General features: G+C 35.6%; 1 protein-coding gene across 1 annotated transcript in view; it reads left to right on the forward strand.

Moving 5' to 3' along the window:
• THSD7A (thrombospondin type 1 domain containing 7A) overlaps positions 1–19,641 on the forward strand; it is a 293,994-nt gene that overhangs the window by 209,262 nt on the left and 65,091 nt on the right. The window contains exons 11-13 of the mRNA XM_083824577.1: positions 7,218–7,409; positions 15,517–15,751; positions 18,839–18,954. Coding sequence (XP_083680703.1) covers positions 7,218–7,409; positions 15,517–15,751; positions 18,839–18,954 — 543 coding nt within the window. The remainder of the gene's footprint in view (positions 1–7,217; positions 7,410–15,516; positions 15,752–18,838; positions 18,955–19,641) is intronic.

The raw sequence follows: 19,641 nt of genomic DNA on the forward strand, positions 1-19,641 counted from the left end.
TTTTACTAACATTAAAGCTTACATTGACAACCTTTATCTTTGAGGTAGATATAAATAAACACTGTCAAGATATTTTGAAGGCTGCTGGGATTAATAAAATATTTAAGAGTTTCCTCATGTCTATCAAAGTATGCATTACATCTGAAGTATTGAACTGATTCAAGAGCAAAAAAAATTGGTCTGTCATTCTGCTACTGTTGCATGTGCTTTTTTTTTTCTCCAAATACTCTTATTTAAGATTCTTTTACCAAACAAGGCAGTAAATGATGAATTGCATGTAAATATTATTGTTTCCCTTTTCAGTGGCTTATTTGATTAGGTTTTCAGGGATTAACTACTAAATTCTCCCTACAGGAAAATCTGGGTCAGCCTTTTGCAATAGTGTATGCATTTTAATTAGAGACATGCGCTATGAGAAAGACAGCTTTACTCAGTTACTTTTGTGTAAGAAAAAAAAAAAAAATTGCCCCCCCAAAATTCAGTCACTGTATGTGACTGAATTTGCCCTGAGCAGTTCTGATAAAGTCATGAATAAGCAGGTTTGGCAAGCACCAAAAGGGCAGTAAAATGAAAGTATTACAAGCCTCCACTTTTATTCTGTGCATAGTTCACAATATAGTTCTCTACTTATTCTGATGGATAATAATAATAATAAAAAAAAATCCCCACTACTGCTGCAGAACTGTGGTTTGGAAGAAAAAGTTAAATTGCTATGACAGTTCATGGTATGCAGACAGGATTTATCCTTTTCTGGTGAACTTTGAGGATTGATAATTGCTTGGTGATTTGAAATTAGTATAATAGCATTACATATGAAAATGATAATGTTAATTTATTATTGTGTTTGATTACTGTTTCCTTTTTAGCAGATACAAGGTGCCTTATCATTTGGAAATGTTTGATTTTAATGATGTTTTAATAGTGTTTTTGTAACATGAAGAATTGCCCATTTTGTATTCGACTAGTCAGCCAACATATAGACAAGGTTATTAGTAATGAAAGTCTTCAAATTTGAACAAGTTTCTGTTTTCCTTTATTTCAGTGTTTTGCCTGAAGTTTTTTCCTCATGTTTCCTTTAGAATGATAGCTAAAATTTTTTTAAAAAAACTTTTCTATATTATTTTTATATATATTTATATATACATATTATTTATTTTAATCTATTTATGATATTCTTGTAATTTCAAGGCATTTATATTTTAGACTGGTATTTTCTTGCATATTTTCTGACCTGAGTCATAATTAAAGCAGATATTTAGGTACTTCAAAACAGTAAGAAATTTTTTAAATGCATTTTTGCTAAAGACAGCTAAACTATCTTCGTATATCTATGGAAATAATGCAAAAATTGTAAAACAATAACGTATACAAACTCTTAATGGAGAGGTATATGATTTACTAGCTTTGGGTATGGAGAGTTGCTCAAGTTGGGGTTGAGAGTTAGGGTTATTTAGCCTGGAGAAAAGAAGGCTCTTGGGGAGACCTTATTATGGCCTTCCAGTACGTAAGGGGGGCCTACAGGAAAGCTGTGGAGGGCCACTGTACTCAGGGAGTTTAGTGACAGGACAAGAGAAAATGGTTTTAAAATAAATGAGGGTGGATTTAGATTAGATATAAGGAAGAAATTACTCACTATGAGGGTGGCGAGGCACTGCCATAGGTTGCCCAGAGAAGCTGTGGATGCCCAATCCCCAGAAGTGTTCAAGGCCAGGCTGGGTGGAGCTTTTGGCAACCTGGTCTAGTGGGAGGTGTCCCTGCCCATGGCAGGTGGGGTTGAAATAGGTGATCTTTAAGGTCCCTTCCAACCCAAGCCATTCTGTGATTCTGTGAAGTTAAGTTCAATATGAAAAACAGAACATAGCGCAGCCTGGATTTTACTGAGTTTTGAATATATACAGTGTATTTTCACAGCTAATCAAAGGCTGGGTTGCTCTAAATAGGCAGAGTTCACACAGCAGCTTTGGCTCCTCAGCTGCTTTGAGAAGGTTGTTGAATGTGCTCAAAGGCTGAAAAGGGTGCCAGCATAAGGACACATACAGGTCTTCATATGGGAGGAATGTATTTGGGAAACTGCGTGGGAATTCAGGATGAAGAACGGTCTCATTGGCTGTTTCAGCCTTTCCAAGTCATATAGAAGGCAGTGTAAAACTTTTCTGTTGATTCTTTTTCTGAACAGACAAGGAAGAAAAACAGTAAATGACAACCATCACAACTCATAGATTTTAACATCGTATGAATGAGAAGCATTTTTTCCTGCTGGAAAAAAAAAAAAAAAAGCCTCCACGCTTAGAGGCATTACTGAAGTTGATGAACCAGGCCTTCTTCACCCACAAAAGCTCAGGGGGTGCCTCACCAAGAATTTCAGGTGCACAGAGGTTTTCCAGTGGATGACACAGTGTTCAACTTCACTGGCAAGACAAGAAAATTGGTAACAGAAGGTATTAGCAGAGAGACCAATTATAGATATTGTGACATATATGCAATATATCCCCTAGTATGTATAAACAGTACATCTATCTCATGTTGTGCTTTGCACTGTTTATCTTTTCTATGATTTTGTATTTTACATTTTCATTTTAAACTTGTAGATTTAAAACCACTTGAATGATGCTGTAGCTTCCTGAGGTCTGTTGTATTTAAAACCAGACTATCATAGGTGGCTACCAGAAACCACAAAAACAAGATATTGTTCTATTTTTCTTTTCTTAGCCACAGAAATATTAGTAAATTTGACACACCAGACTAAGTAGTGCAGATGCTGAAGTCTGCAGTCTTAGCATTTAGGGTCACTTGCAGTCATTAATTGCTTTATGAACTTTATAAGTGTATGGTTTGTATTACCACTGTGTAATATTCCTGTCCTTTACTGATTCCACAGGTGGTTTAAAAATCACTTACAATATTAATGTTTAAAGCCCTCTCTTGATTTGATCCCATTTACTGTGATTTTATTTTCAATTTTTGACAATTTGTATCAGGTTATATTTCAGACTTTCAGAGACAATAGCTGGCTTCCTCGTACAGGACTGAGATCAAGTTCATTGCCTTATTGCATAGGACCCAACAGCACTTTTATGTTTGTTTTTTTTTTTTTCCCAGTTTTTTTCCACGCCTCATTGAATCCAGCAGTGATTTTACTGTTTTTAAGCTTTAAAATAATTTTGCCCTCTGTTAAACACTTGCATTTCCATTTACTACAGGTCAGAATTTGACAGCAAGTTTTTACTGTGCACTGAAGCATGCACCATATTAAAAGATGAAGAAGCAAGAATTCTTCCTTGCCATATCTCTCTAACATTACCAGCTCTAGGAATGCTTCCCAGTGGAAAGATCTTAAACCATTTTACAAGAAACTTAAATATCAGACCCATTTTACAGATGAGTAAAAATAAAATAAAATTAGAATAAAACCAAGGAATGACGTGATTTGATTACACTAAATACAGAACGTGTCTTCCTCCTTGTAGGCCAGCCCTTAGCATCTAAACCAAATTTTTATATGCTGTATCTCTTTAGTGAATGTAATAAAACAAGAACAGTGATATGAATGCAGTCTGATACTTAAAAACAGCTGGTTCCTCCTGCATGTTAGTCACAAGCTATCTGCCTGTAATCTGCAAAAAATTGCCTATCCAGTAGTTTTTTGTTTTTGTTTTATTTAAAGCAGTTAAATATTTCAGTAGTTCCCTAGTGGCTCTGGTGCATGCATACAAACTAGAAGGTCTTTACACCATGAAGGCCACAAAGAGGTTTTATTGTAGTGGCTCACTTTTCTGCTTGTCAAGCTGGAGCCAGCATAACAGTTCAAGGATGAAATTTCCTCAGCAGTCCTTATTGATGAAACAAATCTGTAAAAATCCCAATAAAGATTTAAACAATTTCTGACATATTAAAATCATTGAAAAAGAAAATCTCATTTGCCTCCAGCCATTGCTACATGCAGTTACTCCTGTTAGTGCAGTTTACAGAATTTAGCTCAAAGTATGCATCTGTTGCATGAGAGGAATACCATTCAGCTACATAAGCATTGTTTCTGAATATGGACTATTGCTTGCTTTGAAATTTTAATGGACAAATAACTGCTCCGTGGTCAACAACTTTCTTATTTCATACTCTTTTTTCCTCTTTCTGTTTTGTTTGGTTTTTTGTTTGTCATTCTGTTGCTTTGAACATAAGTAATTCAGGGCAGGGCCCTTTGACTCATGTTTTTGGAGGTTTGTCTTTATATCTTGTGTGAGATAAATGTATACCCATAAAGTTCTATTAAACTATTAGACTAGAGATGAAAAACTTTTTCAAATGGGACTTCTTCCACGTGGCTTTAATCTTTATATTGGCATTGTTTCCAGCATATGGTTGAGCGATTCCTGTTAGTTGACTACACTATGTACTTTATAAGGAAGGCAACAAAGGTCAAGTAGTTCATAAAATCATTAGTGAAATGTCAGAAACACTTCTGTCTAAATAAGATATCTCCCTGAAGACATACCCATTATAAAATATTCTTTTCAGCTGCATTTCTATGCTGTTGTCTTCATCAGATAAGAATTGGACTGTTGGCAAAATCTAAATGCTAATATGCAAGATACTTATATCTAGAATACTTTCCCTGTAAAAGGAAAAGATAAGACCTTTGATTTGGGAGAAAGTGAAGACTTTTTAGTTTCAAATGTATAGTCCTTTAATTAACAAGTGAAACTAAACACAACTTCTCATCATGACCACAAATTTAGCTTGAGTTTTGAGTTAAAGTCACCTTAGTTGGTGGGTGATAAATAAGCTTGATATAGTGTTGTATATTCATACTATGACAAACTTTATTGTAATAGTAGTATTTCTTTCAAGACATGCAGGTGACTCCACAACTTACTTCATTGAATCTTATCTGGAGGTGGAATAGTCAGAGTAATGTTCATCCCTTTTCTTCCTTCGTTTGGAAAGGGAGTTTGCAGGCTGCTCCTCCCTCTTGTACTTTAAGCTAAACAGTGTGTCATTCCAATGAAGCAGACAAGAAGCCCTCCTGTGCTGGTGACAGGCTGCGATGACCTGTGTTACGAGAGAAGGAGTGATAGATTCCAAGATTGAGTCCAGTGGGGGAAGCAGAACTCGATGTGGGAAATCCATGAAGTCTTTTGCAGGGCTCAAATTTTTATTTGTAGTAGGGGAAAAACAGCTATTGGTTGGGTTTTGTTTGTTTGTTTGTTTGTTTGTTTTTCCCTTTAGTTTGATCGCAAAGGTCTTTATAATTCAAATAAATATGACTACTTCAGGCTGTTTTAAAGGCATGAGCTTAAAAAGACTTCCACTGGTTTGCAAAGCCAAGGAAGATTGATGTTTGCAGTTCTGTTGTGACTAGTCTATATGAATAAAACATTTGCTGTTGGTTAAAGGGATATTGGATGGATGGCTCTCATCTTTTCCCCTTTTTATAAAGAATTTGGTCTTTAATAATTCTGGGAATCATGATATGTTGCTAGTACTAGAGAACCTCCTATTTTTAGGACCTTAGTTTATCAGAGATTATTATTTGGGAGGTTTTAAGTCTCTGTAATACTTGGATAAAAAAAATGTAGATTGTCTTTAGATTACTGCTTGATGAATTATATTATTTTGTTAAGAAATAAAAGCCTAATTTGAGGCTTGGGGAAAGCAGTATTTTTAGGTCTTTGGCTTAATTTACAGCATCCACATTTCTCACTGATTTAGCTTTTCAGAATCCACGTGGTGGTTTTTATCATTGGCTGATGTATTTATCATTAAATTAGAGAGCATTTTATCTTTATTTCCAGAAAATGTTTTGTTGTTTTGAAGACTTATTTCTATTGCAAATCTCAATGAGACAGTTTTTTGTTGATGTTAACTATTGAAACAAAAGGTCTGTCATGATGGATCATTACAAGTGCTATACTATAGACGGTTCAGTTCCATTGAAATCACATATGCTTCAATAACATTTCAGTAGATGAAACAGAAGGTTTTATGCCCTCATATGGCAAGGATCATATAACGTGAAACATATTCAGCTGTTTTTGAAATTATATGCTTTGCAGAAAACTTAAGAAAAACAGATTTCCTATTAATGAATTAGACTGACTCTTTCCATGCTCTGGTTGTGTGTGGTTAACAGGGCCTCAGAAATCCATTGCACTCTCAGATGCAACTTTTTCAAAGTTCCTTGAAACTGTCATTACATATTGGGCTACTGCTCAGTTCCCAGTGCTTTTTTTTGAAAACAATTTCTGTAATTGGTTTGTATGATTACAAAGTTATAACTCTAAAACAGTGGATTTAAAAATGTTTCTCTCTTCATTTTTTCCTGTACCTTCTCCAAAGTGAAGATTTCTCCTCAGCCTTTTGTCACTGTCAGTGATACTTTTTGACCTCTGAACATGTGGTCATTCCTTCATCCCTCATTTAATTGATATTAACTGATTTGATCAGCAAATGATACGGCACCTTACAAAAGTAACCACTTTGTGATTAGGATGCTATTCAGAGAGATCTCAGACACAGTGTTCCTGTGATTTCTTTACCAAAAATAAAAGCAGTACTTAAACACTAGGTAGTATTTCATTAAACAATTTATACCAGTCTGGATCTTTTTTATTATAATGAAATATGTACATTGCTGTGACAGAATATAAATGCAGAGATCTTTTTGTACTTCTGTGATAGTGATGTGTCACTGGCATGCGTAATAAAAGGTGATCTTTATAACCAAACAACAGCCTCTGACTGCAGCTTACTGCAACTCTCTTCATATTTTGATTCACGACTGCAATTCAGAGGATAAATTGTGGGTTATAAAACTGTCTTAGCTGAAAGGTATGATATTTTTCCACTTCTCCCACAAATATGGATGAAGACTAAGTGATTAAGGTACCTGCATTTCCACACATGCAGTTTTCTGTAGCTGCATTATATGCTCTCTTATTCACATGAGAACTTTCTGTGGAATCAAATATACAATAACAAAGTGAAAGCCTAAAGACCACCCAGGCTGGTATTTGCTTCAGCAGAATATCAAATTAAACAAGGTTTCAGCATGTTCTTCTCACATCAAGGCAGAGGAGACAAGTCATTGTAATAAGAAATCTATTTATCTTGTTTATATAGAAGAACAGAATCTAATTTATTTGTGTGCCCATCTGGGCTAGATTGCTCATTTTAAGTTAATTTAACAAATGATAGACTGCTACTGGCCTTTTCTTTCCCAGGAGAAGAGGTTGACAGACAGCTGTGTAGAGATGCGATTTACCCAATCCCTGTTGTCTGCGAAGCTCCATGCCCAAAGGACTGTGTGCTCAGCATGTGGTCTGCATGGTCCTCCTGCTCACACACCTGCTCCGGGAAAACCACAGAAGGAAAGCAGATGCGTGCCCGCTCAATCCTAGCGTATGCAGGTGAAGGTAAGGTCACATACTTCTGTACACTCTTATTCGATTGTGAATTCTCATCTGTCTTGGCAATGCCAAAGCAATTTTTTGACCAACAGAAACAAATTATTGGATGGAGCTGTGTTGGTTTTATTTGTTCAATTGTTTTTTAAACAACAGAAATTGTATTTAAATGCTAAATCCTAAACTTAATTTAATTTAAATACTAAATTTAATCATAACACCTAAAGCTGTTTTAAAGATTTATTTCACTTATTTCAGTTGATGTAACTTTTTGTTAATATTTTGCATAATGTTACTGTTTTTACTTCCTATTTTCTATTTATTCTATGCAAATCTTAATGAAAGATATTTATAGAGGACTGTTGGTAACCCTAGCTATAATTTTGGTTCAGTTTTGCAAAGATGTGAGTCCAAATGCTGAAAAGATAAGAGTTTTAATGGGTTCTAACACCAACAAATGGCTTTTAATATTCTTAGCCCAAATGGGTAACTACTGTCACCATATTAACATTTTTATTCATTGTGAAACTTTGGTTTTACCCTGTGAATCCTCATCCGTGAATAAGATGAAATTTAGCTGAGATATGAAACTGTAAGATATGGAAGTAGTGCAGGCGAATAACCTTTCTGACAAATGAAGAAGGAAAGGAACAGGCATCATTGTGTATCAAAACACCTCTCTGTTTGCAAACACAGTTAATTTCATTGCCAAGATATACTGTGTATTTGACAGAATTCAGGTAATTGCAAGAAAGGCATTTCAGCCTTTTCCCTGAAAGTGACCTTTGTTAGACGTGTAAGAGACATCAGAACTATACTCATTTTAGTAGGTGATTCAGATAATAAATTACTTAGATGGATCTATGCCACAGTGAAAATACTCTTAAAATTAGAAAGGAAATTGTTTTTATGTTGCCTCTTTTTTATAGTGTGTCAAATGGATTCATTTTGAGGGAAATACAGAGCTATATTTTCAAATGATAATGCAAATATATATATATATGTGCTACTTGCTTTTCCATATAGGTCAAGATAATAGATTTTTCCATATACTTATGCAGTTTTACTGGAGATAGAAATTTGACATCCTGACAACCATGCCACAGAAGTGAAAATCTGAATTACTCCAGAAAATGACTCCCTGTTCTTATGCTGCTTTTGTAAAAAAAAATTAAAAAAAAAAAAAAAAGTTATTGTTTTATTCATTCTGACTTTGGTACTTAACACATCTCAGGATAATATATAAGGCAGCAGATGCAGCAAAGCAGTGAAGCGTAGGCTGAATTTTAAGTATAGGAATTTTATTTATGTCTGTTGTGCAATGACTGGAATTGGCACCAAGAAGATTGACAGGTCTCAATCCACACAGACAGTAGTGAAGAGAGCCCTAAACTATGGCTGAGAAAGCTAACTTGTTACCTAGCTGTTGTAGCACTTCTGTTTTCCTCTAACCCTGGCCTCTTCACCACTACTCATAGATGATGTTATTCTATGCTTTTTTAAGGATACAAGCTGGTATCTCTATCTATCCTATAGCAATTCACTCACTGGTCCTTTGTGCTCCGTAAAAACTCCAGAGAATAAAAATATATAAAAAAAAGGAACCTTCCAAGGCTAAAGTGTAGTCACAACTCTGGCTGCAAACAGAGCACCTTTGCTTGTATTATGTTCAAAAAGTGTCAGTTTATGTTTTGTGTATGTTTCACTGCAATTAGACTTTGTCACTTTTCTTCTCTTAAGTCTCTTATACCTTTTAGTGATTTCCCGAATGACAAATAACTGAATAACTTCTCACCTCCAGAACTACGTGACAGATATCAGCCACGTTACCAAAATGTAAAGCACTGATTGCATAGTTGGTGCTGGGAAATCATTTTGTGTTCTGAGACACAGAATATGGTTCTCAGTTTTGTTCAGAGCTTATTTCATAACACGTTCATAACACGTTACTGTTGATGAAAATTCTGTAAGTGTCTTGTGTAACTAACAATCCCAAGTGTCATAAACGTAAGACAGTAATTCCATTTACACACTAAAACTGAGTCCTGAAAATAACTTTCAGTTCTGTTCAGGCAAACAGTCTCACTTGTGTTCCCTTCTGGATTTTTGAACTTTTTCTTGAATGGCTGGTATGAGAGGCAGGCCAGGTTAGGTTATTTCATAGTGATTCCTGTAGAGTATATTGATGATATATGGGAGTTTTAATTCAGAACACTATAGGACAAATAAAAATTCTTGCATACAAATACACAATTCCGATGACATCGGATTTTACATTAATTAATGAAAGAATGAGCAAGTCTGCTGTCAACCCATGAATACACTAAATATGTCCTCTAAGGTGGCATAAGGAGTCCTAGTTTATCTCTGTGAATTCTTGATCACACACATCCTACTGCTAGTCATGGATAATTCAGCCTACAAACCTAGCAAGTTCAAAGAGTTACAGGCATTGCATACAAAAGGATTATTACAATCCAGAGAGGTTAATTCCTGTTCATTAGGATACTTAAACGTGAACACCCTATTTACAGACCCTCAAAAATGTCAATACATATTAATTATGTTCTTGTATTTGGATCTTGGACGGCATCTTACCACAGTATTATTTTTGTTCAGTTTCTCTCCTCTTTGAAATAAAAAGTACTATATACTTTCTTTTTGCTTGTTAATGTTGTGATAGAGCTATGCCATTTCACATTTAAGCTGTTATTTTTCTTCTTACTTCCCTCCTATCTATGCTGCTGGAGTGGTTTAAAGAAGCCGTCCTGTTAGTGTAACTGGCCACCAGGAAAGAGCTGCAGTATAATCTATTTTTGTGATTACTTAGAATAGAAATAATTCAGTAGTTATTATTTCTTGGTTACAAGAATAGCTTTACAGGGAAAATTGAAGGTATATGTAATTTACAGTTGTAACAAACTTTTCTAATAAGCTCATCTCCTGCTACCAACTGCCCCTCCAGCCCCAAACTTCTGCTCAAGCCAGGCAGTGACCTTTGCTGCACATGCTCGCAGAAGCATTACCTTATCCAGAACAACATCTCTTCTGTGTGGTCAAACAATACATTACAGAGCCTCAAGCACAGTGTAGTTATGCCCATCCAGGATGGGCTTGTTTACATGCACCCAGTGGGGAAAGAGAAAAGAGAGAGGAGTCTCTTTCCTCACGATAAAGATTGTATGTGGTATGTGAGATGACTCCATATGAAAACAGGTGTCAAAAATAACAATTTTTCATATATTTTCTGAGATTGTTGTCCTCAACTTGAAGGTTTGAAAGGTGAAATTATTTATAAATTTGCCTGTCTGTGAGCATGCCTATAGTGGTGGCTTGTGTCACTGTCAAATACATCTTCATGGTATAGTAAGAAACTCGGGAAAATCATTGTCTCCAAATTTAAAATGACAGCAAAGGTCATGGTGGTGTTACCTGATGCATCATATGAAGTCCAGTAAAGGCATCGTATACATTTCAGCCTATCTCAATCAAATGTACAGTTTGTCTATTTTTATTTTCTATTTGTGATTTAATTTAAACTTTATTTTCTGGTTACAGGAAATCTTATATATTTAGTAATATGCTCTAAGACCACTTGGCATAGATCACGACCTCAGACTAAAAACTACTAAATGAGTCTAGTTTTTTAGATCTGCAGACTGATTCTGTATTGATTATAGTAGTGTCATATAGCATAAAACTAATGGGGTTACATTCCAAGTGTTTATCAGTAGTAAATGATTGATACTTATTTTCAAAACACAAAAATTTAAAAAAAAAAAAGTCAAAAGCAAATAATAAAATAAAAGATGAATGTAATAAAATCATCCTTCACTCTGATTTTGTTTGAAACATTCTCTTAGGGCAGTGATGCGTGTGCATGCCAATATCTTATTGTGGCTATTATACGTTCATAGATTAGCAGAGTATAACGCCAGAAAGACTATTCAGTATGACCTCATATATCACAGACTATTAAACATCACTGAGTTAGGTAGCATAAAATATCAGTTGTCTATCTAATCAGGTATTCTGTTTGACAGGGGCAAATAGCTCATACTTCTCATATATCTACAAGATTGATTTACTGAACCTGTAAGGAATAGTTGGATCAAAGGAATTTCTTCTGAACTCTAGGCAAATTCTGGCTGACATGCTTTAAAATTTCATTACTGTTAAAATTCCAGTGCACTTTGACTTCATAGCTGTAAAAGAATAGTTATACTTAAGGCTTTTAAAATTGTTTACTCATCCTATGCTTATTAGGTTTGTTTTTATTTTTTGTATTTTTCTAGCTTGAAATAATAATGCTTTGTAATTAAAGCAGAGAGCACAGAATTGAGTAATTGTTTTCCTAACAGACTGCCTATTCACCAAAGGTTCAGTTTTGGATAAGACAATAAATGATAAATTATAACTAATTTCAACTGAAAAGGGAATTAAAAAAAATACATAACTTTGGAACTGGGAAGCCTGAATTCTCAAGCTAAACTTGCAAAACTATTTGGCACCTGTGTGTGAAAGAAAGCCAGTGAAAGGATGTTACCGTACTTCCCCTTACACTCAGAAGTCCCTCAGTTCAGATTTCTGCCTAGTGTCAGGGATTTGGGATTCAAGTCCTATACACGGAAAGACTTGAGGACAGACTTCTCCTTTTCCATAGCTGCACGTGGACTCCTGCCCTATTTTTTTTGAAGTCAGGTCTCTCAAAGTTGCTTGTGTTGAGTATTTCAGCTTGGTTTGTATAATTAACATGCGCTGGGTGAGGAAGTAGAACTGGAACAAGAGTATGCACCAACAGGGTCGTCTTCTACGGTCTGTACATGTTGACCACGTGTCTTCAAGAAGTGCAGCTACTTCAGGGAGTGCCTGTCTCATTCTTAGGACAAAGAAATGAGTAACACCTTGCTGTCTAGATTACAAGAGTCATGTCAGTCACATCTCTTTTCTCAAACCACAAGTTTGAGAATGCACATATACAATTACATGCATTTGTAAAATGAGTGATAGCAAAATTATTAATTAAAATGATCCTTAAAGGCTTTAAAAAGTGTTAAGCATTTCAAAATTTGTAAGTTATCAAGACAGTGTCACTGAAAAGACTTACAAAGTACAATCCTTGAATATCCTGCAGCAATGTGTCTTACCCATTATGAGCTCCAAATCAGGCAGAAAAGCAAGCTAAGGCTCTGACAATTCTGTTAAAAGCATTCAAGGAAACTACCATCTTATCTGTGCTATTTTATGAGTAATATGCAAGTCCCTCTTTAAAACTAACCTTTCATTTCCAAATGTGCTTTGTCTAAGTATTCAAAACCAAAAAAATGCTTCAACTCCAACTGTTGTTTATACCTTGAAATGATTACTTAGTTTTGCCAAGGAATTATTTACAGTCATCTATTCATGTATGATATAAAATATATTTAGTATTGTATACCCTTTTTCATGTATTCTGATAAAATTATTTTTTTCTGTGATATTCATTATTTTTTATGTTCCTGTCAAACATGTCCTCGTTTAGTGAAATGCTCTTAAAGTTTAGCACCACTGATCTTGTTATCCCTATGTAGATGTTATAAAGGGCAAGTCAAATTGCCAGTTTTCCAGACCATTCTTTTTTTCTGTGCCTATTTTAATTTGAGGGTGCACAAGCAAATGTTACTTTCCTGAAGAGAATGGCACAGTGATTTATACATAAATAATATGCTTTTAATACTACTATTTAATACTACTGATAGTTGCATCATATTTCAGTAGTATTATTTCCATTTTGTTTGTTTTTTACAGTTTTCTTAACTATTGGTTTTATCTGAACAGAACTGGATTCCCACTGAGCTGCAGACGTTCACGCCCCCAATTTTTTCTATTATAAGTCAATGTCACTCTCACTTTTTCCCTAAATATACATTTTTGTATGGCTGTCAAAACTGAATCCAAGTTGTCATTTTATTCTCTAATACATTAGGAACTTAGGAAATGATGGATATGGCATCCGTTCCTGGGGATACATTCCCCCCTCCTTTTAATATATGATTTTCCTTGAATACCCAACCCCCCCCCTTTTTTTTTCTTCTGAGGTAACACCAGATAGAAGTAGTTAGTTTAACAACATTCTTTTATCCCTTCTATATTGTCTGTTCCTTAACTCTTGTACTGGTGGAACACGTCTAGTCCCCTTCTCTTGTGGATCAGTTTTCTCCTATGCAAAATAATTTGAGACTGTACTATAGTTCTTATTAATATTATTATTTTAAAAAAAAAATTACAATACTTCCTAATTATCTTGCTATCTGCTGGTGCTATTTGAAAGGATTTTCATTTCCTGAAGGAAGATGCTTGAATAACTTTTTGAAACTTACTACATAACCATAATTTTGTTTTACTATTTCTTTTTCTATTTTCTTTATTTTTTTTCAAAATGTAAATTGCTTTGTCTTAGTGCTATGCATATGAAAATATATTTAAAGCAATTCTGATGGACTTGAATTGCATCCATTTTGAGCCAAAACCAATGCAATTTTAGTATTTTTTTAATTGCATTCACAAGTTGTTAGGTGTTTCTAACCCACCTTTATTAAATTTATGATTAGCTAGTCTTTTTCATGACTTTTTAGTTAATATGATATTTACTGTTGCTTGGTTGCATTAATATTTTTTAGCCCTGATTCAGAACTTTAAGTATCTCAATGAAAATAGAAAATTGAGGATTTGGATTTTGTTCTGTGATTTCATTAGAGCATCCCTTTCCTCATGTTTGCTGCAGAACTGGATGTTTCACAAATCCAGCTTAGGGTATCAATTAGAATGTATTCTAATTGTGACACTTATTCACATTGGAAAACTTAAAGTATCCATTGTGTCTTATTACACTTGTTGTTTGTTGTTTGTTTAATCAGTCCCAGTAATAAGTGCTTAAAACCCGTTCTTTCTTGTTTGTCTGTAGGGCAAGAGGTCAACCTAAAATTCTGTGGTGGGACAGAAAAGCTGATGTGCTTTCTGATGTGTGCTTGGTGTGAGCACACATTTTTCTTTTCAGAGAAAAGCAATGTATGGTTCATATGCAGGAACTAATAAAAAACGCCTTGTTCAGTTATCTTTCTTACTGTTCTAGTATTTTAGGAAAGACATAAAACATTATTTAGGTTTTCCCTGGCTTTCTGTCATATGGAGTTAGGAGTCCTATTGTATTCCTGTTCCTAAATATGAACGCTTATGTAAATTCTTAAACCTAGATTCTCTATATCTAGTAGCACCAGAGCATGGTAGCATCCAGCAGACATGATACATGCTCACAATGTTAGATATTTAATAGCCTATGATCAAGTCTAGTAAGAAAGATTTCTCTTTGCTTGTGCAGGATTAGGAGCCTAAATTAGCTTTGAAGTGCTTGAATGTAAAAAACTGAACACACTATCTGAAATCAGCCACAACATAGATAGCATTATCTGAGCTTTTCTTCGCAATTATTGACACATGAATGCATTTCAATCTTAACCTGCAACAGCCTTTGTTATCTCAATCTGCACCAGAAATTGCCAGCTGTGCCACCCTCTTTGGTAATTACGTAACATGGATAAATATCCACTGGGACCTAGGACAAGAGCTCCAAAAATATTTTTAATTGATCCATGAATTAGACATAAACAGTGGTCTCTAGGCATGCATAACTAGAACACTTAACCATTTCTTCTGCCTAGAGCCATCCTAACTCCTTACGTTATCTCTTACAGTCTTTTTTAGGGAACCCCTAAATAAAAATTCTGTAGAATACTCAAAAGACATTAAAGTAGTGTGTTATATAAATTATGTCCTCATAATTTTACTTTCCTCATATTTTCTCAAAAATATTTTCTCATATTTCCTCAAAATTTTACTGTCCTCATAATATACATTTACGTTTGTCATCCATGTATGTTCTGTTCTGTGTATTCTGTTCACTAAATTTTGCCAAAGTGAGTATTGGGCATATGGAGAGGAGGAAGAAAGAACAGCACTTATTTCATGTAATCAAAGAGATAATATATAGCTAATAAGATTTCAGGTTTCCTCTCCTCTCCTCTCCTCTCCCTTTATTTTCTTCCATTCCATGAACTTTTGCCCTGTTGTATTGTTCCAGGAGGAATACAGTGTCCGAATAGTAGTGCACTACAGGAAACCCGCAGCTGTAACGAGCACCCTTGCACTGTGTATCATTGGCAGACAGGCCCGTGGGGACAGTGCATAGAAGATGCATCTGTGTCTGCTTTCAACTCCTCTGCCAGCTGGAATGGGGAGGCCACCTGTTCTGTGGGGATGCAGACAAGAAAAGTCATCTGTGTGAGAGTCAACGTGGGACAAGTGGGCCCAAAAAAGTAAAGATCTTAAAAAATTATCTTTTCGTAATGGGATTATTTTTGGATCTTGCTGACAAATGACTGCATGTGAAGACAATACTCCCACCTCCTCCCAATCTTTTTGTTCTCATAAAGGAACAATTTGTCTTTTAAAAACACAAAAATGAAGCTACTGAAGGACTGTGAAGTACCTTTCACACTTGATTTTTATGGGTGATATTTAGAGCGGTGATTCTGCTGCCAGCTAAGTCCAGTTAGCTCCTTACCATCTTCAAATTGAGTCCAAGTGAATTTCTTGGGCCATGTGTGTAGTGTGTGTGCAGTGCAGCACCATTTCCGAGATCCCTGTGTTAGCTCCAAATGGGAGTGTGCTGTATGGATTCGTGCAATTCCCCATAAAAATATTGTTTTGGGTCTTAATACAGTACAACCTGTTAAAGTGCACGTTCTCAGAAGCAGACCGAGGAGGTCAAGCATAGTAGAGCTCTGACACAGTATTAGTTCGAACACTAGTTTGACAGCCTTTCTTGGTGAGGTTTTTGTTTTGTTTTTCCCCCATATCCATGTTTTCCTAAGAGATCCCTTTTGTCCAATGATTTAAATTCTCAGCCAGGGTTAAATTCTTAACCAGGGTTAAATACGGATTAGCTACTAGTAAAAAATGCATTTGATAGTATCTCCATGCAGTTTGTCAGTCTGTAAATATATCCCATTCAGAAGAGATTCAGAGACAGAAGAGATGAGAGCAGAGGTCTTTTAGAAAGTTCATGAGGCAGCTATTCTCATAGTAAATATTTACCATTTCTTGCTTTATTCAACAGTAGACTTATTCCTGGTTTATTTTAAATGGAACTATGGCGAACCACACCAGCCCATTCAGTAACCTAAATTGTTCGATGTCTACATTGAGTTGTGTTCGATTCAGTCACAATACTACTATACCTTTTATTTGCTATTCATTTTACTTTAAAAAAAAAAAAAAAACAAACACTAATGATTTATCTTCCTTTTAAAATCTGGTAATGCCTCTGCCTTTGATTTGACCTTAAATTTTTGGGAGTATGACTATTTTATTGTGTCATAAATGAATCATGTGAAATGAGAAAAAAGTATTGGTTGATCCATCAAATTGTCAAATTAAAATTACCAAATCATTTTTAAAGAACTTGACATTTAACATGAAAATGTAAATAGGAACCTTGTTTTAAACTCCCCTTAATAAGAAGGATTACTGTGGAATGATAGAATCAATATTATTGGCCTTATCTACCTCACAAGTTATGGACTTCAGCTTGTATCTCTTCTGTTTAATTTGACCTTGAGTAAGGAATGCCAAAAAAATCAATACATTACTTTAAGCCACATATACTAAATACAAACAATATAAAAAGATAGAAATGGTGTTCTAATTGACCTAATTGCCTTGCCCAAGGATCTGAAGAGGAATTGTAATGTACAGTGCTCCTGAAAGATGAAGTTGTTAGTGAAACAGTGAAAGTATATAATTCAGACTTTTCTGTATGCTTATAATTTCTGTTGTTCCTTAAGGAAAAAAATATTAGTAAGCCAGTGTTCCATATTGCTCGGAAACATTTTGAATTTTGTCCCTAGAGAAAATTCCTGACAATGTAGTCACTGTATATGATTGGTGGCAGATCATTTTTTAAAGTGTACCTGACACTATATATAATACACCCATGCATACGTAATTTGATTTTATGAATCCCATACAAAATAAAAGGCAAAATTTAACTTAAAAAGATAGACAGGGCTTATGAAGACATTACGAAGATTTTTGTTGCTATAGCTATAATTTTGCATAGTTCTTCGCATTCGTATTTTAGGGGAGAAACTTTCTTTAAAGGGTGGAGATATCTTTACAAGGGGCCTCATTATAGGCAAAAAGTTGGTGTAGGTTCACAGGAATGGAACATACTTTGGAAAGAGTATGTGAATTGACAGGAAAACTCAGAAACAGACAGTAAACTAGCAAATGTTATTGCTGAAGAATATTTTCCTGTAAAGCTGCAGTTCCAATTTTCTTCTCTTTTCACCAGTTCTTCTTCCCCTGCTGACACAGGTGTAGTTCTCCACCGACAACAGAGGCCACATTTGCTTGGTAACTCATCATTAGACTTGTCAGTGCTCCCTCCAGCCTGAATGCCTCATGCTTCCCCAAGCTTCCCAAGCTGATCCAATCCAAATATAAAATTGGTCTCTTATCTCTCTGGTCCAAGATGCCTTGCAGCCAACAAGAGGAAAATCATAGTAATGTTTTTTAATAATGCTCCAAAATGTAGAAGTGATGTTTTTTTGTACCTTTTTATGTAATCCTCTGACAGTCCACATTCTGTGCGCTTTTAGGGCAATAGCCATTTTGAAATTATTTTAAAGATTTGCAGTACTTCTGCAAAAGCTATAGCATCTTTTGAAAACATAATGCAGTGTAGAAGGTTGTTTGTTCTTAATGAAAAAATGGAAAAACAGAACTGGGAAGGTGACCTGGGTTAATGAGTCCCATATGTGGCAGTCTAATAATCCCTTCTATATACTGATCAAGCCTCTTCTTAAAATAAGCAAGGTCTCCTGTCCCTTCTGACGGTCTTCCGCAGACTTATTGATCTGGTAGTTTCAAACCGTTCCTGGTTTCTGTCATAATCATGGCCAATTTATACCTATATATTCCTGGGTTAGCAGCATTATTTATGCCAGATATGCCTCTTGCCAGAATTTATGCTTCTAGTAAATTTGTGAAGAGGTAGAAATGTATTTTGCTAGACTAAGCTAGATGGCTTTTCCTTACAATAATGTTGAAGCTTTAAAATAACAGTGAAAAGGAAAGAGTCTGGAATGGCAGATGAGGAATCATGATTTTTTTTTTCTTCTTTTAGTTCAATCTCCAGGTGCAGAATGCACCAGTTTTGGCTTGCTTCCACCAGAGATATTTCAATTCTAACAGGTTTTGGTTTTGAGCTCTGTCCTGGTGAGTTCTGGGCAACTAGCACTCCCCTTGTGTACCTGCAGACATTCAGTATCTCTCATGATTCACCACTTCACTGCAGAATGATTGTTTATTTGATAATGATTCTTTTTCTTTTTTTTTAGATGCCCCGAGAATCTCCGACCAGAAACAGTGAGGCCATGTCTGCTTCCCTGTAGGAAGGACTGTATTGTGACTCCATTCAGTGACTGGACATTGTGTCCTTCTTCATGTCAAGATGGTAATTTTATCCATTGTGTGCTAGTAGAGAAATTTTAAGAAAAGAAGTATAGTCAGATCAGGAATCACTTTTGGCAGAATACTTACCCCCACCTTCTTCTGACGGTGGAAATGTAACAGTTGATACAGCAGCTGCAGGGAAGTAGTGTTTCTGCCCATAGAACAGTGTAGAAAATTTATTTAGTGGCCTCTAAAATCCATTGTAACTTCTAGTTACAGACTCTTGTCTCGAAGGATGTCTTCTATTTTCTGTTTTGCTTATTTTTCTGTATTTTCCATAAGTATCTATTTTTTTCCATTTTGCCTGTTTATATGTGGTGTGCCTTGGCAGCCAGGAGGGCCAACCGTATCCTGGGGTGTATCACGCACAGCATTGCTAACTGGTCAAGGGAAGGGGTTGTCCTTGTGCTCTGCACTGGTGCGGCCTCACCTGGAGTAGTACTGTGTGCAGCTTTGGGTGCCGCAGTATAAGAAAGATATAAAACTGTTAGAGAGTGTCCAAAGGAGGGCAACAAAGATGGTAAAGGGTCTAGAGGGGAAGATGTGTACGAGGAGCTGAAGTCACTTGGACTGTTCAGCCTGGAGAAGAGGAGACGGAGGGGAAACCTCATCGTGGTCTACAGCTTCCTCACAAGGGGAGCAGAGTGGCAGGTGCTGATCTCTGCTCTCCAGTACCCAGAGACAGGAC

This window comes from Anser anser, assembly GCF_964211835.1.
Source record: "Anser anser genome assembly, chromosome: 2".
NCBI classification, from domain to species: Eukaryota; Metazoa; Chordata; class Aves; order Anseriformes; family Anatidae; genus Anser; species Anser anser.